At 36.5% G+C, this 24,931-nt stretch overlaps 1 protein-coding gene across 5 annotated transcripts in view; it reads left to right on the top strand.

Moving 5' to 3' along the window:
* BRAF (B-Raf proto-oncogene, serine/threonine kinase) overlaps positions 1-24,931 on the top strand; it is a 166,794-nt gene that overhangs the window by 90,207 nt on the left and 51,656 nt on the right. For all 5 annotated transcript variants that reach the window (XM_042973734.1, XM_042973713.1, XM_042973743.1 and 2 more), the window contains exons 3-8: positions 1,992-2,255; positions 8,473-8,576; positions 9,418-9,520; positions 14,256-14,404; positions 15,360-15,479; positions 21,405-21,564. In XM_042973734.1, the coding sequence (XP_042829668.1) occupies positions 1,992-2,255; positions 8,473-8,576; positions 9,418-9,520; positions 14,256-14,404; positions 15,360-15,479; positions 21,405-21,564 (900 nt within the window). The remainder of the gene's footprint in view (positions 1-1,991; positions 2,256-8,472; positions 8,577-9,417; positions 9,521-14,255; positions 14,405-15,359; positions 15,480-21,404; positions 21,565-24,931) is intronic.

Below are 24,931 nucleotides of genomic sequence, written 5' to 3'. Positions count from 1 at the left end.
AAGGGACAGAGAGAGAGGGAGACACAGAATCCGAAGCAGGCTCCAGGCTCTGAGCTGTCAGCACAAAGCCTGACGCGGGGCTCGAGCCCATGAACCATGAAATCATGACCCGAGCCAAAGTTGGACACTTAACCGATGGAGCTGCCCAGGCACCCCAGGAGAGGGCTTTTAGATGCAGTTTATGCCCTTTACCCCAATGGCTCATTTTACTATTTTTCCTTTTTTTCATCTTCAGAATTATATTTTAAGAACCAGCATAGCAAGTACAGTCAGTGGTCTTTACTGAAATGAAATTTCTTCTTCATTCTCCTCTATCTTTGATCATTCTCCTTTGCTTATAGAATGAAGTTCAGGCTTCATAGCATGGTATAGACACCCTCTACAAGCTGGTGCCTTACCCACTTTTCCAGTTGTATTACTTGTTTCCCTGTATTGCTATTCTTCATTTAATTCCGCAAACATATATTGATCCCTTGTTGTGTCCCAGATACTGAATTGCATGCAGCTATACTAGTCTGTAGTTTTCCCTCTATGCCTTAAAGTTTCCTACCTCTCTATTTGTTGCAGAATTTCTCCTGTACACAGCTCTCTCTTCTCCTCCACTTAACTCCGTCTATCTAAATGCTAACATAATCCTACCTCATTCTCACCTTATATCAAGAATGTCCTTTATTTCTCATGTATAACACTTAAGCATACTAAAATACATCCACCTGCTTCTCTGCAGCCCAATAATAAACTCCTTGAGTGATGAGAAGTTTTAAAATCTTTGATTCTCCCTTGTAGCCTTTTATAAATGTTTGTGGTATTACATCTATGTATGATGGTAGAGAGAAATGGTGGACCATAGTGTGGGGGAGGGTGATTTCCATTGCCCTAAAGAACCATGGACATATATATTCCAATTTATTCCATCCCTTTACTCTCAATATCACTCTGTTTTCAAAATTCTTGTTATTTTTAGAATATGACATCTTATGTGGTCATTTGACTTTATAGCTTTAATCAAATGAAACTTCTAGAAGTTTCCACCCTAGTAGATAATGGGACCAGAATTTCTTGACTGCAGGGCATAAACCACCTTTTCAAATAAAATTTTATTCTTTAAGCAGTATTTGATGGGATCGTCAGAGATCCATAGTGAAGAGAATAAAGTATTTTAACTAATACCTGTTTCAGAAAGAAGGTGGCAGTTATATAACTTCTAAGCCCTATTGAGAAGATTTTGGTGGTAATGGCGAGATCTGACCCTGTACCTGAGTCTTATTTTTTGACAAATCTCTTTTAACCCCGCATCTCCTTTTCAACTTCTCTTTCTGTTCTTTGGAGGGCAGAAAGGTATGAAACTTTATATGCCTACAATTTCCTCAAAAAAAATTTTTTTTAATAGAGAGGGTACTTATCCTTGATTTCATATAGTATTTTATCTTATGTTGGATATGCACTTTGGAAGTTAAATTGCAATATGACCAGGGGCGCCTGGGTGGCTCAGTAGGTTAAGCATCCGACTTCAGCTCAGGTCATGATTTCACGGTTCGTGGGTTCAAGCCTTGCATCGGGCTCTGAGCTGACAGCTCAGAACCTGGAGCCTGCTTCAGATTCTGTGTCTCCCTCTCTCTCTGCCCCTCCCTTGCTTGCACTCTGTCTCTAAAATAAGTAAACATTAAAAAATATTTTTGTTTTTAAATTGCAGTATGACCAGAACATTGTAAATACATTTTAAAATTAACATTCGTGGGTTATTCTAGACATTTATATGTTTGTTGATTTCTCAGTGCAATGTACTGTCTTATCACATACACACAAAAATGATCAATTTAAAAGTAGAAGTATTAATTTACAGTACTTTCAGCACTTATTTTGTAACTTGTACTTAAAACCCTATTAGCTAGATTATAAAGAGATTACAATCAAAGATTTAAATTTCATATTTCCTTTTGTTACTGTCAGGAAAAAGTCCAGATTCAGTGTATGTTTACTTTATTTTATAGGCCTATGAAGAATACACCAGCAAGCTAGATGCCCTCCAACAGAGAGAACAACAGTTATTGGAATCCCTGGGGAATGGAACTGATTTTTCTGTTTCTAGCTCTGCATCCACGGACACCGTTACATCTTCCTCCTCTTCTAGCCTTTCAGTGCTACCTTCATCTCTTTCAGTTTTTCAAAACCCCACAGATGTATCACGGAGCAATCCCAAGTCACCACAGAAACCTATCGTTAGAGTCTTCCTGCCTAATAAACAGAGGACAGTGGTGAGTCAACTTTTAATATCATCATTGCTTTTTCTTTGTGTTTTTCAGAAAGAGTAGTTGTTGAAAATGAAATACGTTATCACTCCATATTCTGTGGTCATGCAAATGGAAGCATCCATTTCAAAAAGGAGTGGAAAAGACATAATTAATTGGTGCCAATGTCTGTGTCCCTTAACTGGAACAAATTGTATTGTGTTTAGTGTCAGATTTGACATTTTAACCTATCTGCCGAACTTGAATCAGACTCAAGCCTAAGTACTAGTTCAGAATCAAAAAGAATGTCCAGACTTGAGCTTGTTTGTTGTCTAACACATGTCAGGTAAGCTTTGTTCTTTGCCCTTGAGAAATCCCTATTTGGACTTATCAAATGTTGGATTTTTAGTGTGCTTGATATTTTTCCTCTGTGTAACTTTTGTTGATCATTAGCATTACCATTGGAACAAGTATTCTGTAAGTAACATTTAAAGAATGGAAATCTGCACAATTTTATGGGTGGTCTATAATCCTTGAGTACAAGTACTGTCATTGCCTTAAATAATGCATCTATATGCATCGTGACTTTTTAAAAATGCATGTGGTTACTTTTGAGGTTAATAAAAAACCTTTTCATTTCCAAATACAACTGAAGTCAAAGTAGTTTTTTTTCCCTCACACAGCATTAGTAGTAATGCTAGATTTTCATAGAAAAAGTTTGATGACTAGGCTGTTGCTTGGAGGCTATAGCCTGGAGGCTATGGTGGCCTCCAGTGAGGTTAATTTGTCACCTTGTGCAACAAAGAGATGTGAGTGTCAGTGTGTGGGGATGCAAGACTAGGCCTTCAGCCAGTGTCACAAAGGTAGTTGGAACTCAGGTCCTTGCATAAAGCTGAGTCTTTGAGGAGCTTTATCTTCAGCAAAAGGGTGAACTAGAAGAAAATCTACTTACTCAGCATACATAAATAACAATGAAACTTGTCTGTCTTCACCAGTGGTCCAGATAAAGTTTAAAGCTTCCCTTGTGAATTCCTAATTATAGGCCTGTTCTCATCATGGTGTGGGATTCATATTTGTACTTATGGGTCCTGTCCAGGAACTGTCAACGCAACAAATGGTCCTAGAGAGATAATAGCGCTCAGGCACTGGGTAGAAGCAAATGCAAACCCTCTTTGGCCGATCTAGGTCTCATGTAATTCATATAGATAATGCCCACTGACAAGTTCAAAATCCCATGTCGTAAAATATACAAGGAAAGAGCCTATCAGCACATTAGAAGACTTAAAAACAGCAGGATTCCTAAGAAGGAACCAAATAGGACTTCTAAGTGGTCTTAATATTTTAAACTCAGTGGATGACAGTTCCCATCTATGAAGTATTCTTGCTAAAGATGATTTTATTGAATGTTAAGCTTCCACACCTTCCATTTTACAAGAAACACGAGGAATAGAAGAAAAAGTTAAGTGCCATGAGGAAATGATAAATTCAGAATGTGGACATTGTATAAGACAAATGGCCTGGATTCAATGTCACAGAAGATAAAAAAGATTAGGGATTATTCTACAACTAAACAAGACTAAAGAGATGTAAACAATTGCAGTGTGTGATCCTAGTTTGGGACTAGGATGGGGAAGAGCTATCAAAGGCATTCTTGAGATGGGAAATGGTGAATGCTGATTAAATATGTTATTATGGAGTTACTAATTTTCCTATGTGTGATAATAGGAATGTAGTTATGTAGGAGAATATCTTTATTCTTAGGAAATACATTTTTTAATATTTAGGGGTAAATCGTCATGACACCTACAACTTTGTCCACCTTCTTTTTTTAAATAAAACTTAGGCACAGTAAAGTATACAAATCTCAGGTGTACAGCTGAGTATGTATATGTAACTTTGTGCATATGTAACTGCCATGCAGATGAAGATACAGACCATTTCTAATGCTTGGGAAGAGGTTCTCCCAAGCCCCCTGCAATTTGGTCATCATTTTCCAGAGTAACCACTATTCTGACTTCTATCTCAATCAATCAATTTAGAACATAGTTTCAAATGATAAGATCGAAAACAAATGTCAGAGAAAATAAATATTAAATGTTAGAATCTATGTAGAGAGAATTTGGATGTTAATTGTATCGTTCTCATTTTCCGTGTTTGAAAATTTTCATAATAGAGTTGGAAAAATGCAAAAACATATACCAAAGGAAAAATAGAAAGTTCAAAAGAAACAGTTGTCACTAAGGAAAAAAAGAAATAATGAACATTTGATTTGATGAAGTAGCAAGGCAACTTGAAATATAATTTCAGTATCTCTAGTAGTTACAGCGTATTACAGAACAGCTGTCAAAATGCTAAATAAAAATTAGAATATTTGTTTTAAAAAACTAAATGGATGAGATTAAAAGTAGATTAAAGCCAAGTGAAGGGAGGGAAAATTAGTAAACTGTGGAAAGCAAGGAAAGAGAGTCAAAGAAAATATAAAAGAGGGGATAAGAGGTATGAAAGATGAAATGAACAGTTTCATTATATGCCTGAGAGGAGTTCCAGAAAGTGAAAATAGAAATAAAGGAGTAGAGCAGAATTCAAAGAAATGATGGCTAATGTTTGTGAAAGACATGAATCTAAAGATTTGGGGAAAACAGGCCCTGAATTGTATAAGCAAATTTTAGTCCATAATTATTAAACATAACAAAATGAAAGAATACTATTTTAAAACCATTCAGGGAAAGAATTATCTATAATAAAAAACTACAATTGGATTATTAAAAAATATTGATTGTAGCAGCTGGAGAAGCCAGAAGACAATAAAATATTGTACCAAGAATGCTGAGAGGTGCCTGTTAAGTTGCTTAGCTAAAGTATGAGTTGAAGGTACATTCACTAATAAAGGCCTTTCCAGATGGGGAATTTACCTTTCCCATGCTCTGCTTGAAGGAACTACTCAAAAATTACTTTAGAAAGTTGAATACAGATGAAGGAATGAAAAGTAAAAATTAAACCTAAAACTATCAAATTTATAGAAGAAAACATAGGAGAAAATCTTAGTGACCTCGAATTTGTGGCAATGATTGCATAAATATGACACCAAAAGAAAAATCCATAATGAACATATTCATAAATTGGACTTCATCAAAATTAAAAACCTATTGCTCTTTGAAACACAGTGTTAAGAGAGTAAAAAGACAAACCACACAGACTAATCTTTGCAGAACATCTATTTGATCAAAGACATGTATCCACAGCATTAGAAAGAGCTCTTTGAACTCAATAGTAAGAAAGCAAACAACTCAAAAAATAGGCAAAAGATTTGAGCAGATGCTTCACAAAAGAAGATATGTAGACAGTAAATAAACACATGCAAATATACTCAACATCATTGGTCATTGGGGGAATGCAAACTAAAGGCACAAGATGTCACTACACGCCTACTAGAATGGCTGGAATGAAAGAGTGGTCATACCAACTATTGGCAGCTATTATGTGGAATAACAAATTTTTATACACTGCTGGTGGCAATGTATAATGGTACAGTCACCTTGGAAAACAATTTGGCAGTTTTATTTAATTCAGTTCCTTTAAAATCCCAACAGTGTTTTTTGCAGACATAAGAAAAATCCATCCTGAAATTCATGTGGAGGCTCAGTGAATCCTGAATAACCAAGCATTCTTGAGAAAGAGCAAAGTTGGAGGTCTCACACTTCCTGATCTTTGAACTTTTTACATGCCTACTGAGTGGCATAGACATCAGACATACAGATCAAGGAAATAAAGAGTCCAGAAATAAATGATCGTGTATGTGGTCAAAGGATCTTTGACAAGGGTGCCACAGCCCCCTCTGCGGGGGGAGGCGGGGAGGAAAAACCCTTCCACAATGGTACTGGGAAAACTAGATATGCACGTGCAAAACAATGAGGTTGGACCCTTACCTTACACTATATGCAGATTATCTCAAAATAGATCAAAGGCATAAACATAAGAGCTGCAACTATAAAACCCCTTAGAAGAAAACATACAGGAAAAGCTTCACAATACTGGACTTGGCAGTAGTTTTTTAGGTAAGACACCAAAAGTACAGGCAACATGTAAAAATAGAGAAATAGGACTATATCAAAATTAAAAACTATATGAATCAGAAGCTTTGATGCAGCCACTCTGAAAAATAGTATGGAGGTTTCTCCAAAAGTTGAAAATAGAACTACCCTATGACCCAGCAATTGTACTACTACATTTTTAGCTGAAGAATACAAAAATGCTGATTTGAAGGGGCCAGTGTTTATAGCAGTAATATTAACAATAGCCAAATTATGGAAAGAGCCCAAATGTCTGTCAACTGATGAATGGATAAAGAAGATGTATTTATATACAATGGAATATTACTTGGCATTCAGAAAGAATGACATCTTGCCATTTTGCAACAATGTGGATGGAACTAGATTATTAGGCTATATGAAATAAGTCAATCAGAGAAAGACAAATATGATTTTACTCGTGTGGAATTTAAGAAACAAAACAGATGAACATAGGAGAAGGGAAGGAAAAATAAAATAACAGAGAGGGAGGCAAAGCATAAGAGACTCTTAACTATAGAGAACAAACTGAAGGTTGAGGGGAGGCCAGTGGGGGGGGGGGGGGCTAGATAGGTGATGGGCATTAAGGAGGGCACTTATTGGGATGAGCACTGGGTGTTACATGTAAGTGATGAATCACTAAATTCTACTCCTGAAACAAATACTACACTGTTAACTAACATGAATTTAAATTAAAAAACCCCACAAAACTATGTGAATCAGAACACAGTCATCTAAGTGAAAAGACAACTTATGGAATAAGACAACTTCTTTTCATATTTACAAATCATATATATGATAAGGGGTTAATATTCAGAACGTATTTTTAAAAACTCCTACAACTCAACAACAAAAAACCTGTAAACAACCCGATTAAGAAAAGGGGAAAGGACTTAAATAGACATTTCTCCAAAGAAGATATACAAATAGCCAACAAACACGGGAAAAGATGCTCAACAGTAATCATTAGGAATGTGCAAATCAAAGCTACAAGGAGCTACCACCTCACACCCATTAGAATGGCTGTTATCAAAAAAAGAAAGGAAGAAAGAAAGCAAAAAAGAAAGGGAAAGAAAGGATGAATAACATGTTTTATTCAAAGTAGTAGTAGAAGTCCTAGACACAGCAGACACACACACACACACACACACACACACACACACACACACACACACACACAGAGGAATATTACAAAACCATAAAAATGGATGAGCTGAGGTGCCTGGGTGACTCAGTCGGTTAAGCATCTGATTTCAGCTCGTGTCATAATCTTGCAGTCCCTGAGTTCGAGCCCTGCGTCGGGCTCTGTGCTGACAGCTCGGAGCCTGGAGCCAGCTTCAGATTCTGTGTTTCCCTCTCTCTCTGCCCCTCTCCCGCTCGCAGTCTGTTTCTCTCTCTCAAAAATAAATAAACAAAAAAAAAAAAAAAAAAAAAGGATGAGCTCTTGCCAAAGAGGGTATTATGCTAAGAAATAAATCAGACTGAGAAAGACATATACCATATGATTTTACTTGCATGTGGAATCTACAAAATAAAACAGGAATAAACACAAAGCATAATCAGACCGGTAACTACAAAGAACACACTGATGGCTGCCAGAGGGCCAGAGAATAGAAGGATAGGCAAAATGGGTGAAGGGAAGTGGGGGGACATACTTCCAGTTGATGGAATTAGTAAGTCATGGGGGTGAAAGACATAGGGAATATTACTATTCTGATGTTGTATGGGGACAGATAGTAAGCTATACTTGGGAGCACAGCATAATGTATAGAGAAGTTGAATCACTATGTTGTACACTTGAAACTGAGGTAATGTGTGTCAGCTATATTCAAATTAAAAAAATGTTTTTAAATGATTTTGCTTTAAATGTTGACTTGTTTCTCAGTGGTGGGTATATAGGAATCTGTTATACTTTCTGTTTCTATATGTACAAAATATTTCATAATCTTAATAAAAAACAAAATCAGTTTTGCTTTCAGTTGGTGAATAATAGATACTTGAGTCATGATTTTCCTTTAATACTAAGTTAGCTCTATAAATGATGTTGTATCTAACATAGTAATCCGTATGACATTTTAAAGGTATTATAAAGGTAAGGTATTGAGCTTTATGAAATGATGCGAAAAAATATATAATTTATTCCTTTTACCTCATACTATATATTTCTGATACTATAGGTACCTGCAAGATGTGGAGTTACAGTCCGGGACAGTCTAAAGAAAGCTCTGATGATGAGAGGTCTAATCCCTGAGTGCTGTGCTGTTTACAGAATTCAGGATGGGTATGGTTTGTATGTGATGTGAAACTTTGTTTAAAAAGGCAAAAAAACCTCAGACATTGAACTTTGGGGTGTTCTGTAGCATCTTTACCCAAACCTAGGGTGTTAAAATGTAAGTTTAGAAAAAAAAAAAAACCTAAAGAAAATTTGCCAGCCTTTTGAGGAGTTAACATTAGACAATTTTGTGTGATTATAGTATTTTGTTATTCTGATCAAATGACTTTATTTGGAGTTGGAGAATCTTAAAATTTTTGAACCATTTAGAGTGTGACTTATTTGAATAACGGACTCTACCCCACGCCCATTTTTAATATAAATTCATAGTTTCACAAAAGGCTTATCACAATTAACATTTTATATTAAACTGTTTTTCTTTCAAAAAAGTGTCTAAAATTGTGCCAAGATCCCCCAAATTTTGAATCCTGTTTTTTAAAAAATATCCTTTTTGGGGCATGTTGTCCCTTGAGTGCTGTTTTTATTTTTTTAGTTTTTACTTTTTTTTAAATGGATAGATAAATCCGTACCTGTGATTTTTTTTTTTTTTTTTTGGAGGGGGGACCCTAGGAACAATCAATTTTCTGCTGTTGTAGGTCTTTTCTGGAGCTGACTTGAAGAAAAGAGTACATCTCTTTACCCTGCTGTTTGTCCAAGAGTGATACATTTATTTGGGGTAAACTTAAAAATTAATTTATTGCCATTTAAATTTCTAACGATGGAAGACCAGGGAGCCAAACCTCCCTCACCATTACTAGCCCCTCAATAACCAATTTTCATATCTTCAGCATGAGGTACGTGAAGATTTTTAGGTACGCTAACCAAGAAAGGCTGTGTCTACACTTTGCAGAGAGAAGAAACCAATTGGCTGGGACACTGATATCTCCTGGCTCACCGGAGAGGAATTGCATGTAGAAGTGTTGGAAAATGTTCCGCTTACAACTCACAACTTTGTATGTACTTGTACATTTTTTCTGAGTGTCAAAACCGTTCAGGTTCTTGTGCATGAATTTTTATTTAAGGAATATGCAATATGGATGAGTAAGTTAGGGATTGATATTTGGCCTAGGTTAAAATCAGTTCTTTAAAAACTTTGTATTTAAACTAGAGTTTTATTTTCATCATATACTTTCTTTTTAACTTGAAAAAGCAATAGATGACTTTCCTTAAAAGGAACTAAAAAGAAGGGGCACCTGGGTGACTGTAAGTTAAGCGTCCACCTCTTGATTCCAGCTCGGTCATGATGTCACAGTCGTGAGGTAGAGCCTGCTTAAGATGCGCTTTCTCCCTCCCTCTCTGCCCATCCCCCGCGTGCATGTTCTTTCTCTCAAAAAAAAAAATTTTTTTTTTAAAAAGAACTAAAAAGAAAATTTGAATGGTACAGAAGTATATCAAGTAAAAAAATGAAAATAAGAGGGTAAACATTTGTTATTTTGTATTCTTCTAAACTCTTTCTGTATATACAAATGTGTGCTTATACCTGTGAGCCCAAAGTTTTTTCCTTTCTCTTTTTTCCTTCCTTCCCTTCCCGTTCTTTCCTTAAACGAAAGATGGAGTCATATTCTGTATGATATTCTTCACCTTAAAGAAAAAAAAAATTCAACAGTGTATCATAGATCCCTTGCCACATCAGTACACCTAGGTTTGTGTTTATAGTGATTGCATAATAGCCCATATTTAACCCTCCTCTATTAATAGACATATAAGGGGTTTTAAAATCTATTTTGTACAGGGCTAAACAGAATTTTTGCATACAGCTTGATACACTTGTGTAAATGTTTCTGAAGGATGAGTTAATGGAAGTGGAGTAGTGCTCCTTGAGGACCTCTCCCTTCATCTGGGGTTTGCATTTGCTGGAACCTAGCCTAAAGCTAAGTGTCACCAGCATGAGACCTGGAATGTGGGACATCTCCACCTTAGTGATGAGGGTATAGTGCCCAGAGTTTGAGAACTTACCCTCTAAAGGATAGGCAGAAGCCTAGAGTAGAATGATCTGTAAGGCAGGAATGCACTTCTTACTTTGTATTGTATATGGAGTTTTGACAATAGTTTATTTTTTCTAGATGGATAGTTATTGCTCACCTTTGGGCATCCAGTGCTTTCTCGTGTGCTTTGGTGATCAGTACAGCCGGACTCCTAAAACAGATGAATGATGAGCTGATTTCCTTGGGGGTTTGTGCTTTCTGGGCTCCATTAGTGGTGAATAATTTGTGCTTCAGTAAATAAGACATCTTTTTTTTATGTTTATTTTAAAATTTTTTTATGCTTGTTTATTCTTGAGAGAGAGAGAGAGTGTGACAGCGCACAAGTGGAGGAGGGACAGAGAGAAAGGGAGACACAAGATGTGAAGCAGGCTCCAGGCTCTGAGCTGTAAGCACAGAGCCTGACGTGGGGCTTGAACTCACAAAACCGTGAGAACATGATCAGAGCCGAAGTCAGATGCTTTAACTGACTGAGCCACTCAAGCACCCCAAATGTTTACTTATTTTTGAGAGAGAGAGACAGACAGACAGACAGTGAGCAGGGAAGGGGCAGAGAGAGAGAGAGAGAGACAGAATCTGAAGTAGGCTCCAGGCTCTAAGCTGTCAACTCAGAGCCCAACGTGGGGCTTGAACTCATGGACCACGAGATCATGACCTGAGCTGAAGTCAGAGGCTTAACCCACTAAACCACCCAGGTGCCCCAATAAATAAGGCATCTTTTTGATGAATGTTGTCAGTCAGATTTACTATGTAGCAAGTAGTTTTGTAATGATGACCTAGCAAGTTCATTACTATTTATTATTTTTTTAATTTGTAGAATTTGGAGTGGATAAATCTGAAGATAATTTTAAGTTTTTAGGATCCCAAAACAGTAGAGCTTACATTTCACAATGATTACTACTCTTTTTCTTAATTATTCTTCTTAGCTAGAAATTAGTTAAGAGGAGGTGAAAAATCTAATGTTAAAGTAGTGCCTCGGGAAGGTCCTTGCCACAAGAGAATAATGAAAACAAACTGCAGAGTATAAAAATCCTCACAACACAGTTGGAGACTTGCCAGTAAATATTTATTGAGAACTTTCCATTTACCAACACTGTTTCTGATCTGGGGATATAACAATGAATGAGAAAAACAATATCCTTGCCTTAGAGTAGAGAGACAGATGATTCGATAAGAACATTTCATAAACACTCTTAATTACCGTGTATGTATAAAGTACAGTAGATGCACAGAGTAGAGACTCCTAACCAGGCCTTGGAGGATCAGGAAAGTTTCCCAAAGGAAGAACTATCTAAGCTAAGGCCCAATGGATGAGGGAAGAATACTCTCAACAGAAGGAACAGTGTAAAAGCATGGTACTTACCAGCTCTGAAAGAAGTTCAGGGGGTATGGAATCAAATTGGAGAGGGGGTGGTTACAGTGCAGCAAGAGTTAGGGCTAGAGTAAGAAGAGTCCAGCTCGTGGGAGTCTTTGTAAGGCATGTTAAAGACTTGGACTTCTCTCCAAAATAATTGGAAATTGAATGCTTGTAAACAGGGGAGACCTGGGAATGGATTTGTGTTTTAGAACAGTTGCTGTGAGTGCCATGTAGAGGCAGAGGAAAAGCCTGCGTTCCGTTTAAGAAAGGGAAAGAATTCCTCTCTTTGCTTCTCTCTGCTGGATCTTGCTGGCTACTGGAGGATAGCTGTTTATGCCTCCTGGTTCCATAGAATCCGTTATAAAAGCAGTTCCTTTGGTATTTGTCTGGGTTCCAGAAATCCCTGGGAACTGACACGGTGGAAGTGGCAGGAAAGGTAGAAAATCTGCCTTCCCGTGCCCACTTTTATTGACAAGAGTGTACTCATATCTTCAAGTGCATGTCACAATTTATACTCCTGCGTACCCACGTTTGCTTCTCGTTTCCATTCCTCTCTGCTTCCCTTCCTCCTCCCCTCTTGCCTTGTGTGTTTTTTTCTTCTGTACATACACAAACAGCCTGGTACACGTAGGTTTCAAGTAGAAGTCAGTAACAGGAAGAAAGACTGCAAGTGAGTAGATTAATGAAAAAAGAAATTAGGGCTTCATGAAACTGAACAGATTATCAGATGAGTGAGAAATGGTTAGCAAAGAGGATCAGGTGACTATAAAATAATTCCTGTGAACACGTTTTGTATTTTTCTGTGCTCTATCTTCTGAGATCCTGCGAGAAATACAAAAAGTCCTCACGTTGGCGAGTAATGGCCACATAAATGTTAAAGGTTTTCTAATGGAAAAGTAACAAAGCTAAAAACAAGTAGTTGCCTTTTATATTCTCTAGAAAGTGATACGTAGACCTTTTTAGGTGAAGAAAACAAGAGCCACTCTTGAAATCACCTGAATGTTCTCAAAAAGCTGGAATGTATCATGTGCCAAGATATCATTTTCCTGATGAGACATTATTGTTAAATATCTTTTTATCCTGCTAAATGTATGTTTGTTGAAAAGAGTTTGGTATACCGTGGGTATTGAAATAAACGTACTGGCTCATGAAAAGCATTTGCATGGAATAGAAAGTTCTGATGTACATTATATATGGTCAGGATAAATACTGTTACATGAATAAAGGTATGTCCTGGGTCATGATGTAAAATATACTTCTTACTATTGTTTGTGATTAAAACTGTCTGAGACACTGAGATGAATTAAGGGTATATAGGAAAGACAAAGGACAAAATAGAGTCCTTTGAAAGCACAAAATGCTTTCACCACTCTGAAATAGCCTCTGTTAACATTTCGGTATTTATCTTTCTTATATTTTCTGCTTATTCTATATGTAAAACAAATGCTCTAAAAATAATTTCTGGCTTCAGTAGTTATCAGGATAGAGCCTCCCTGACGCAGTTCTTATTATGTGACCCATGTTGTAGATCATTTGCCTTCTGACATGGAGTTCTTAAGTTTCCCATAGAGGAATGTTCACAAACCCATTTAGGTGTTCTAATCCTCTAACTGATAATTTGTTAAACGTGGTTCTTACTGTCTTTTAGGTGATTTTCCTATCCCTTATCTTAGTCCGTTTCTGTTTTAAAGCTCTTTGGGTGGTTTTCTTTTTCTTATTACTAAGCAGTAACTTTAAGCCAGAGTTCCTTGCTTTATCAACCTCGGCCATCATTTACTGATCACTGATTTTATAGGGAATTAGCTCATTTGTAGTGTTACAACCTTACCTTTTTCTTTCCCTTTAAATAATATACCATCCCACCCCACCATGTAAAAATAAATAAATAAATAGATAGATAGATAGATAGATAGATAGATAGATAGATAGATAGAATGCCATTGTTTCTTGTTCTGTCAGCAGCAGCAAGCATCACTTAACTCCTTTCGTGGTACAGTTGTTACAGTGTGCCCTCACCCTTCCTTTCACGCCTGTTCCCTCTTTGTACTTGTTATCTCTACTTTTACTTTCATGGAGTCAGGTTGAAAATAGTTTCCAGTCTTTTATTCACTTTCCATCTTCTTGACTTCTGAGTTTTCTAAATTGGATATTGAGTGGGAGATAAGTACATATGGTTCATCTATTGCCTTGAACCCCCTGGTCTTCATTTTAATATCTTTGTGTGTAAGGCAGTTCTCATGATATGAACATATTAAAGATTTGTTATTTTAAGCAAGAGAGTGAATAAGCTGATTTCTAAAAAGATTCTTGCAAGTTTTTAAAATGCTCTCTGATGTTTTTACTTTGCAGGTACGGAAAACGTTTTTCACCTTAGCATTTTGTGACTTTTGTCGAAAGCTGCTTTTCCAAGGTTTTCGCTGTCAAACGTGTGGTTATAAATTTCACCAGCGTTGTAGTACAGAGGTTCCACTGATGTGTGTTAATTATGACCAACTTGAGTAAGTAATAAAAAAAAAAGTCTCTTTTCTATCTACCATTTTACATTTAACTTTTCTTAATGTGAAACTAGAGTATCTTAGAATCTGGGAATTTTCTTTCCAATAGAGTTACAGGGAATTAAAAAAAGGTGGCTAGGGAATACAATGTAGTGTAGCCAATACTGCTCCCCCAAATTTAATCCTGATTCAGCCGTACATTTCATTTATGTGTTACATTCTCTTCTAATGAATAAAGTTCCCTTGCCCATAGACATCACTGATAGATGGTTTTTGGGAGGACAGTGGTGTGATTTAAACTAAGTTAACCATTATATTTTTGGATCACAGATCAGAGATTCTGATCCTATCACTATTTTGTAAATTATGTGTGTTCTCTCTCTCTTTCTTTCGGTGTCTCTCTCTCTCTCCTTCAACCTCCCCCGCCCAGTTTATTTGAAAGTAAGATATAAAATCTTTGTATCCAGTGTATCTTTCTAAAACTTCTATTTGCTTTATGCCACAGTTTCTCTAATAGATTAGACTGAGTCTATTGTAATCTTTTGTTGTTGCTGCTGCTGCTACTACCGTTAAGGTCTTATTACTTTGCTTGATCACTTGAGCAAAGAGAATTCAACTCTGTACTTTAAAGTACATTTGATGTAATCTAACTTAGCAGTTGATACATTTTCTTCTAATTCTTTAACCATAAAGCATGATTTTTCCCCTCTAATATATAGAAATTTGCTGGATAGAACAATTAGTTCTAGATTATAAGCTTGCCTTTCAAAGTGCAATATAATTCTTTTTAAATAAGCCTTTAGGCAAAAAACGACTAATTGAATTTAACAGTCATTTCTGAAAGTGGAATTTGATCTCAAATATTTCTGTTAACTCTATAATGTATTCTGGTGTGTGAAGCTTCTGGGTTTTGCACAAGTTAGGTTTGTTTTGTTTTGTTTTTGTTTTTGCCTCACAGTTTGCTGTTTGTCTCCAAGTTCTTTGAACACCACCCAATACCACAGGAGGAGGCCTCCATAGCAGAGACTGCCCTAACGTCTGGATCGTCCCCTTCTGCCCCCCCCTCCGATTCTCCTGGGTATGACTTGACTCCTGCTGTTCAATAACAATGCTACTTGATCTGGTTTCTTTTGGATCTTTTGGTTAATTATAAACCTTTCCAACACTTGGACTGTTAAATTAAGGATTTTTCTCCAAGTAACTTATTTTATCACATCAGACAAATGAATGATCACACAGGCAAATGTACACAATTTTATCACATCAGGCAAATGCACATGAATTCGGTAAAGGTACGTGGGATTAAAACTGACTTAGACTCTTTCAGGACCAGCCTGGGAAAAAAATCAAGCAGCAGATCATTTAGAGTTCCTGCCTTGTGCTCATCACTTTACTAGGTAATATCAAATATAGAAGTCTGTGATTCCCATTTAGAAAAGCAGCATTAAACCAATGAGACAATGGCAAACAATTTAAAAATAGTCTGCAATTTATGACGTAATATTTTAAATGATGTGAGAAGGACATAAATATTACCATGTTTACCATAGAAGAGAGAGTAGTGAGTATAGGCAAGAACATTGAGTGAAGAAATGGGATGTGGATTCCAGAATCTGGATGAGCCCAGGGAATAAAAAGCATGGTGATGGGTGGTGGGATGGTAGATTTGAGAGACCGTGAACAGAGGCTAATCAAGTTGGTAAGTAACATGCGTAAACCCAAATAATGAAGAGTGCTGAAATTCAGACTAGAAGTTAGGCTTAAGACTTAACACAAGAGGGGGGAAAGGTAGTTTTCGAGCAGAGAACTGGCTGGTCAAAATGATTTTAGGGAAAGGATCACCACGTAGCAAGGAGAGATAGGTTGATGGAGAAATGTCTAGGGTGAAGAAGGCCAACTCAGATGCTGTTCATAGTGGAGACAACGAGTGGCAATAAAGACCTGAAGTGGGCTGTATGGAGAAGGGATGGATATGCACAAAGTGTAAGGAAAAAAATTAATAGTATTGTTAGTTGTGGAGGATAAATGAAAAAACTGACTTTAAAGATAATATAAAGGCATCATATATTCAAGCTTCATAGTAGGAAAAAAAAGAAAAAAGATGATGAGTTTAATAGATACTTGTATTTTGTTGGAGAATTTCTTACACATGTCTGCATACTCTTTCTCTGTTGGGTTTGAGGCAGAATAAATTATGCTATATTTGGAAGCATATGGTTAAAAAAAAATAAAGTCCTCACATGGCATTCTCTCTTATAATATTCCAGAGATAGTTAAGATCAGAAATATTTATTGTCAGTTTGAACCCTACTTCCTTCCTCTCTTCACAAGGTAATGCTATTTTTTCTGCCTAGAGAGAGAAGACAGTAAGTGGATAATCCTAAGAGACCTGTAATTTTACAAAGCCAACCTTTCTAGAGGTTTCATAGGCTAGAAAATTTACTAAAGACTTGTATTAAGGACTGTATTTTTTATCTACTTAGAAACACTAGAAAATGCAACCATTTATTTATTTAGTCAGGTCATAACAGTTACCTGCTCTAGTGGAGTCATTTTATTCCTGCTGTCTCTGTCATTAGTTCTTTGCACCTGTGTCTTCCTTAGGAGATCTAAGTGTTATTGTTTGTTTTGATTTTTAATTAACCTTCTGGCTATGGTATTTACTCCTGACAGTTCTGTAGACCATGATGCCTTTCCAGTGGCAGGTCCTAGTTCTATGAGCAGAGTTACAGAACACCATAATGAAATTAACTTGGTTTCTCTGAAGGTTTATAATGGTAATGATCCAGGGCAGGTGCCTTTCAGTGAAGGGATGCTGTCTTAAAATTGAGAAACCATTTGCCTATGCCATGAGTATTTTCTGTATAACTAAACTGTAGTACCTTCTGGTCTTGAGCAAATGATAAAAAAGATATTCAGACTTTTGTTTCCCTGATGCTTTTATGTCACAAGTGTCTGTGTATGCCTGTGAAAAGATAGAAGCCAATCCTCTTCTGTATTGCTGCTCCTTTGCATTTTGTTAATAGTCTTTATAATAATTCTAGTGGTCATGAAGCGCATAGAATAATGGATGTAACCAAGACATATTGGAGAAGTGATACATTGCCCAGTTTTGAATTAAAAGTTAGAGGTACCTCCTTTTCTGCTTTTTAAAAATGCCGTGGAATGTGTGAATGTATAAAAAGTCATCATTTTAAAATTTACATATTGCTGGGGCCCCTGGGTGGCTCAGTCAGTTAAGTGACCAACTCTTGGTTTTGGCTCAGGTCATGATCTCACAATTTGTGGGGTCGAGCCCCACATCAGGCTCTGCACTGGCAGCATGAGGCCTGCTTGGGATTCTCTCTGTCTGCTTCTCCCCTGGTCGTACTCTTTCTCTCTTAAAATAAATAAATAAACTTTAAAAAATAAAATTTACATATTGCTGAACAGAAGGAGTCACATTGCTTCAAAACTTTTAATATTCTTTTTTTTTTTTTTTTTTTTTTTACCGTTTGTTTATTTTTGAGAGGGGTTGGGGGAGGCAGAGAGAGGAGACCGAGGATCCGAAGCATGTTCTATACTGACAGCAGAGAGCCTGATACTGGATTCAAGCTCAGGAACTGTGAGATCATGACCTGAGCTGAAGTCAGTCATTTAACCAACTGAGCCACCCAGGCGCCCCAAAACTTTGAATATTCTTTTTTTTTTTTTAATGTTTGTTTATGTTTGAGAGAGAGACAGAGTGTGAGCAGGGGAGGGGCAGAGAGAGAGGGAGACAGAATCTGAAGCAGGCTCCAGGCTCCACACCGTCGGCACAGAGCCCGACACGGGGCTCAAACTTGTGAACCGTGAGATCATGATCTGAGCCGAAGTCGGACGCTCAACCCACTGAGCCACTCAGGCGCCCCCCCCCCCCCCCCACAACTTTTAATATTCCAGATTGAAAATAAGATCTAAACTAAGTGGTAATTTGCTGAAGAGTGTTAGAGGTAAAATTTTTTTATTTTTAATCTGATACTGCTTTAAAGAGGTTTGCAACAAGATAGGTAGAGGTGTCATTAGGAGAAAGCCAGTTACTGGCTGCCAACATACTTCACTGGGTATAAATTGTGTTGGTCCGGGTAAAGATGCCCTAGTGTGGAAATTCAATTTTATCAGTCCCCAGAAATGATGAGAGTTAGAGATACACTGGTTTACAGTAACCAGAATTAGAAAAGACTGAATCAAAATTCTAGGTAATTCATTTCTTTGAGAAATATAGCTGTTGTATAGACCAGAGTTCTTGTGTTGGATGGACCAGCACTCCACTGTTGGAAGATATTTTTGAGAAACCAAATTATAATCCAAGATTGCTTTTGTTAAGCATGGGATTAGCATATGGCTCAGGGGCACCTGGGTGGCTCAGTTGATTAATCATCCAACTCTTGATTTCGGCTCAGGTCACGGTCTTGCAGTTCGTCAGACCAAGCCCCATTTCGGGCTCTGCACTAACAGAGCAGAGACTGCTTGGTATTCTCTCTCTTTGCCCATTCTCCGTTTGTGCTCTCTTTCTTTTTCTCCAAATAAACTTAAAAAAAAAAAAAAAAAAAAAAAGGACATGGCTCAGATGTTTAATGACATTAAGATATAATAACTTGAAGTTTCTCACAAAATTATAATACACTGGGCATCAATGCTAGGTAAATTGATTTCATGGACCACCATATGCCCTCCACTGGGTGATGTTAGATACCAGCTGCCAACTATAGTCTTTCTCATTTTGTGAATAGACAGAGATCGTCACTTTCTTATGTATAATACACTGGGCATCAATGCTAGGTAAATTGATTTCATGGACCACCATATGCCCTCCACTGGGTGATGTTAGATACCAGCTGCCAACTATAGTCTTTCTCATTTTGTGAATAGACAGATATCGTCACTTTCTTATGTATCCATTTTTTTAGATAATAAAATTTATCAGATTAAATCCTGGTTTTCGTTTCTCCTACTTCTGAACCAATGCCCTTTGAATACATGTTTCTGCTTTGTTATAGACTACATGTTGCAGTCATAGTCTTAATTCAGTAACTTTCAAAAATGACTTGCTGTCACTTAATGCCTGCATCAGATCAATTATATTAGATTGATCCATTATATTAGGTTAATTAGAATGCCCTGTACAACTGTAGTTAATTCAGGCTTTTTCCACATTTAAGTCCTAACTTAAAGTATGCAATTGCCTTGAGACTTTAAATTAGACTATAGTTTTTTAAAAGTAGGTACACTTTCCAAAACTTTTTTTAAAAACCATTTGTCATTTTTACATTCTTTTACCTGTTCTCAAAATCCCTTAGCAAAAGCCATATATTGGCTGCCTAAGGCAAAATTAAAGAAAGCTCTGTCACAAATTAAAAATTTCTCAATAATGACAATAAAAATCTTCTTAAGGCCAGGTCCATCAGTCTTAACCTGTAATTTTCAGTGGGTGATAACCAGGTCTTTAAACTACATAATATTTTATTATTTTTATTTCAGTTATAAGTGGACTGAGTATGAACAAATAAGCTCAAAATTTCTTTCCCTACCTTTGATAGCGTACTTCAAAGAGTAAAACAATAAATGGGTGGGGTTCAGATTTTGTTAAAATGCTTTATTCAGAACCTTAGGGAAAAAAAATCTTTTTGTCACTATTTGGCTTCTTTGGCTTTTCAGAGCTTTTCTACTATTTTTTCTTCCCGTACCTTCCTAAACCTGTCTCCTCACAAAATGTCTTTTTATCCCCTCCACGTTTTCATTTTGGCTGTGTCTTAATAACAATAAAAAATGATGATTAGTTATAGAGTTTGCATTAAATGGGGTGGAATGAGGGCACCTGGATGGCTCAGTCGGTTAAGCATCCGACTTTGTCTCAGGTCATGATCTTGCAGTATGTGGGTTCGAGCCCTGCGTTGGACTTTGTGCTGACAGCTCAGAGCCTGGAGCCTGCTTCGGATTCTCTGTCTCCCTCTCTCTCTGCCTGTCCCCCACTCGTGCTCTGTCTCTCAAAAATAAACAAACATTTAAAAAAATAAAAATAAAAAATAAATGGGGTGAAATGATACCAGTCTTTGTAGAGGGGCTGTGAGCACTGCATCATTCGTTGGTCTTGGTGGAGCTCATCAGGACAGCCATACCTTTTCTTTCACGCGATACTCCCTTCCCAGCTCCCTTGGATATTCTTTCTGAGGAGCCTAGACTACTCACAGGTATTTACAGTCTGTTCACAAAACTTGAGTGTGCTTTGTGAGTGTGAGGTTCATTTCAGGGCAATGAGAGATCGTAGAATTTGTTATTTATCTACAGTAACAAAATAGATCACTGTCACCTATTTTGATGATTTCATCAAAAGCAGTTTTAAAGAAGATTTGCTTTAATGCTTAATACTTGATTCTCTTGCATCTCTTAATTATTGGACACGGTAAGAATGATAAAATATGAGAGGCTGACACTATAAGGATCATCTTTTGGATATGCAAATGGTCTTTTGCTGTTGTTCAAGATTTTAATTTAACTCTGTGTAAAGCAACAGATACATCTTTCAGGTCCTGGAATCCACAGGTGTATTTTCAAAATATAATTTCCTAATACTTTGCATAAAAATTCCATTTTAGGATCTAGAAATGGCAAAGGTAGAAAAAAATAGATTTTATTCAGTCAGTCTCTAGTATTTAGAGATTTTTGTGTAACTTTAAAGAGTTTCTTTAGCTGATTAACTACAGGTAATTTCTAGCCATTTTTAGATTTCCCTGGAGTTCTTGGATAAGAATCAGTGTTCTTGTCATTAATCGTCCCTAGAGGGTCTGCTTCAGCAAAAGCAGCTCTTCAGTATTAATTATAGGCATATATTAGTTTTTTAAACACCGTTACTGCTGGGTTTTTAATGCTTTAAAGATTTTATTGGAGAATACGAAAACAAGGAAATCTTTAGATCACCCATTTTTTGTTTTTATCTCTTTAGAGTTGCTCTGAATCTTATCTTTCAATGACTTGATTTTTCCAGGCCCCAAATTCTCACCAGTCCGTCTCCTTCAAAATCCATTCCAATTCCACAGCCTTTCCGACCAGCAGATGAAGATCATCGAAATCAATTTGGACAGCGAGACCGGTCCTCATCAGCTCCAAATGTGCATATAAATACAATAGAACCTGTCAATATTGATGTAAGTATCCAGCATTATTAGAATTAAAAAAATTCAATTATATTTCTTTTTCTGCTACATTTATAATATAGATCAGAAATAAGTGCCATCTTTCAAGTGTCACAGTCATTAGGTGATTGACTTCATGAATTAGTGATCAGAAGAACCATGTCATCTTCTCTGATGGTACTAATACTTAACTGATGCCAAATTGTGGAGTTGTTCGGATTTGTGGCCTTATGATACTGTTTCTGCAAAAGTCTTATCTTCATTTATTTAATAGATAATCCCTTGGCCATTTCATGGTAAAGAAATAAGGGTACCATTGCAGATTTTCTATTTGGATCAATTTGAAATCTGTATCTAAATTTCTAAAAGTACAGTTTTAAGTTAAATAACCCTTTAGGACTAATCATTACTTTATGTACAAGATATGCAAAGCTACTTTTTACCTTCCTTACTTTTTTTTTTTAAATGTTTATTTTTGAGAGAGAGGGTAAGTGGAGGAGGGGCAGACAAATAGAGACAGAGGATCTAAGCAGGCTCCATGCTGTCAGTGCAGAGCCCAGTGTGGCACTCCAACTCTCTTTTCTTTTCTTTTCTTTTCTTTTCTTTTCTTTTATTTTCTTTTCTTTTCTTTTTTTTTTTTAAAAAAACATTTATTTATTTTTGAGAGACAGAAAGAGACAGAGTGTGAGCAGGGGAGGGGGCAAAGAGAGAGGGAGACACACAATCCGAAGCAGGATCAGACTTCGAGCTGTTAGCACAGAGCCCAATGCAGGGCTCAAACTCGTGAGACACCTGAACTCGTGAACCACGAGATCATAACCTGAGCTGAAGTCAGACGCTCAACCGACTGAGCCACCAACGCGCCCCAACAGACTTTTCTTAAAGTAAATATTTTAGTCTCATGGGTCATATGATTTCTGATGACAGCTGTTGAACTTTGTCATTGTAGTGTGAAAGCAGAGATAATACCTTATAAACAAATGGCTTTATTCTCATAAAACTTTATTTACAAAATAATCCAGTAATTGAGTTACAGAAGACAATAATGTGCTCTTACTACCTGAGCTGTCGTGGGATGGGGGTCCTGATCTTGGAATTAGGTGTCATTTCTCCCAGAATTTGTGCTTTCAGATAAAGAGTGTAAGTTATTCCTAATCTCTGTAATAAGCAACAAAACAGAAAAGCTGCCAACCTTGTTTGCCTTGGAAACTAATTATATTTAAAACGGAAGTTAAAAAACTATTTCCCCACATAAACAGGGTACTAAAATTAGTGAGGTGGTTTTGTGTGTGTGTTAGAAGATAGGAGTTGTTCTCATTATACAAGCATTCCTTATGTGAGTCTTCCTAGTTATATAAAGTTGAGTAGAGAAGCAAAAATTTTCCTAACAGGAAAATATTCACTTATTAACAGGCTACTTTAATATTAGTCCCCACTCAGATATCCTTCCCCATCTAATACCAGTTTGCATTCCAACCCCCATACATCATTATCCAACATTTCAATGAAAATATAATGCACATTGATTGCAAATCTGGCAAAAAAAAGAAAGAAAGAAAAGATTTAAAGATTTTATAAAGATAGTGAAAGATGACTTTGGAGAACTACTGAAATTATAAAAAGCCATTGAAAAATAAGGATACAGTAGAATTAAATTAGTCCAGGTAACAATAGAAGAGAAAAGATCCTTAGAGATGACAATATAATAGGTTCTTCAAATGAAAATGATTTAAATATCAAAGGATTGTTAGAGGCCCTTCAGGGAATTGATGAAACCCTCTAAAATTTTTATAAAAATGATTATGCTTGCTATGTAAAAGATGAATATGAAAACGAGGATTTCAGTTGGTGCTATAGCTTTCATATTATGAACAACAAAAACTTGATTCCTGTGTTCTGATAATTAGCATATTGAAATTGTAACTTAAAATTTATTAAATATAAAAGAAAATCTTTATTATAAATTTTAATTTCATTTTTCAAGACGAACTTCCAAATTCCAGACATCCTTCCCACTTTTTACTATGAGATTTTTTTCTCTATTTTTATTGGATTTATTTTAAGTGGCCTTTGCCTAATATTAATTTTTCTCAACTAATAAGGTCTAGGTAGGCCTGAATACAAAGGAAGAAAATAGTAGGAGAGGGAAATATGGGAATAATGAGATTGTGAAATAAGAAACCAAATCTTATTTCTAAATTAGGTCTATTCTCATTATGTTCAAAATTGTAGCTATCTTGGGGTGCCTGGGTGGCTCAGTCCAGTTAAGCTTTTGACTCTGGATTTTGGCTCAGGTCATGATCTCACAGTTTGTGAGTTCAAGCCCCCTGTCAGGCTCTGTGCTTGCTGTCAGCATGGACCCTGCTTGGAATTCTTTCTCCCTCCTTCCCTCTTTCTGCCCCTACCCTCTCTCAAAATAAATTTAAAAAAATTTTTAAACGATTTTTTTAAACATTTGTTTATTTTTGAGAGACAGAGCACGAGCAGGGGAGGGGCAGAGAGAGAGGGAGACACCGAATCCAAAGCAGGCTCCAGGCTCTGAGCTGTCAGCACAGAGCCCGACACTGGCCTCGAACCCACGAAGTGTAAGATGATGTCCTGAGCTGAAGTCGGATGCTTAACCGACTGAGCCACCCAGGTACCCCAAAATAAATAATTAAAAAAAAAAAAAAGTTATATCCAGTTTTCCTTTCAGTACTAACATCATTTTAGACTGTTTCCCTCTAGACTTTTCCTCTTAGTGTTACTGTTCTATTCTCTGAGGCTTGAATATTTGGGGTATTATCTTTATATCTTGCCTTTTCTTCCTTCCTTTTAACCAAATAGTCATAAGGTGTCAACTTTTCCTTTTGGTAATGCATCCCAAATTTGTTCTCATTACTACCACCCTCTGAGCCCATATTTCTTTATTTGAATTAATTAATCTCCTAAATGGATTTCCTGCCATTGGTTTCTCTCTATCCATTTCCATTCTTTATGTTAGCGTCAGAATAATTTTTTTATACCTCTGCCATCATCTGTTTCCTTGTTCCAAAACTTTCATTGACTTCCATCGATTATAAGATAATATATAAATGCTTTAGCATTTTCATTCAATTTCAGTCATTCAGATCCAATCATTATTTATCATTTATTATTCTAGTAAATAAGTTTTTTTTAACTTGTTTTTGACATACTTGGCAATGCTGACTCTGGGATAGGCACTGTCAGAATAGGGAATTAAAGATGAATTAGCACATAGTCTGTGATCTCAAAGAGGTCACAGTCTAATGGATGAATCAGACATATAAATAGATGCAAAAATATATAGGGGTAGTTTATAGAAGAGGGTGATAATCCTATATGCCACAGGGTAGAGTTTATCACTGTATTTAACAGA

This window comes from Panthera tigris, chromosome A2 (genome assembly GCF_018350195.1).
Source record: "Panthera tigris isolate Pti1 chromosome A2, P.tigris_Pti1_mat1.1, whole genome shotgun sequence".
NCBI lineage: Eukaryota > Metazoa > Chordata > Mammalia > Carnivora > Felidae > Panthera > Panthera tigris.
This window is presented reverse-complemented; position numbering and strand designations above follow the sequence as displayed.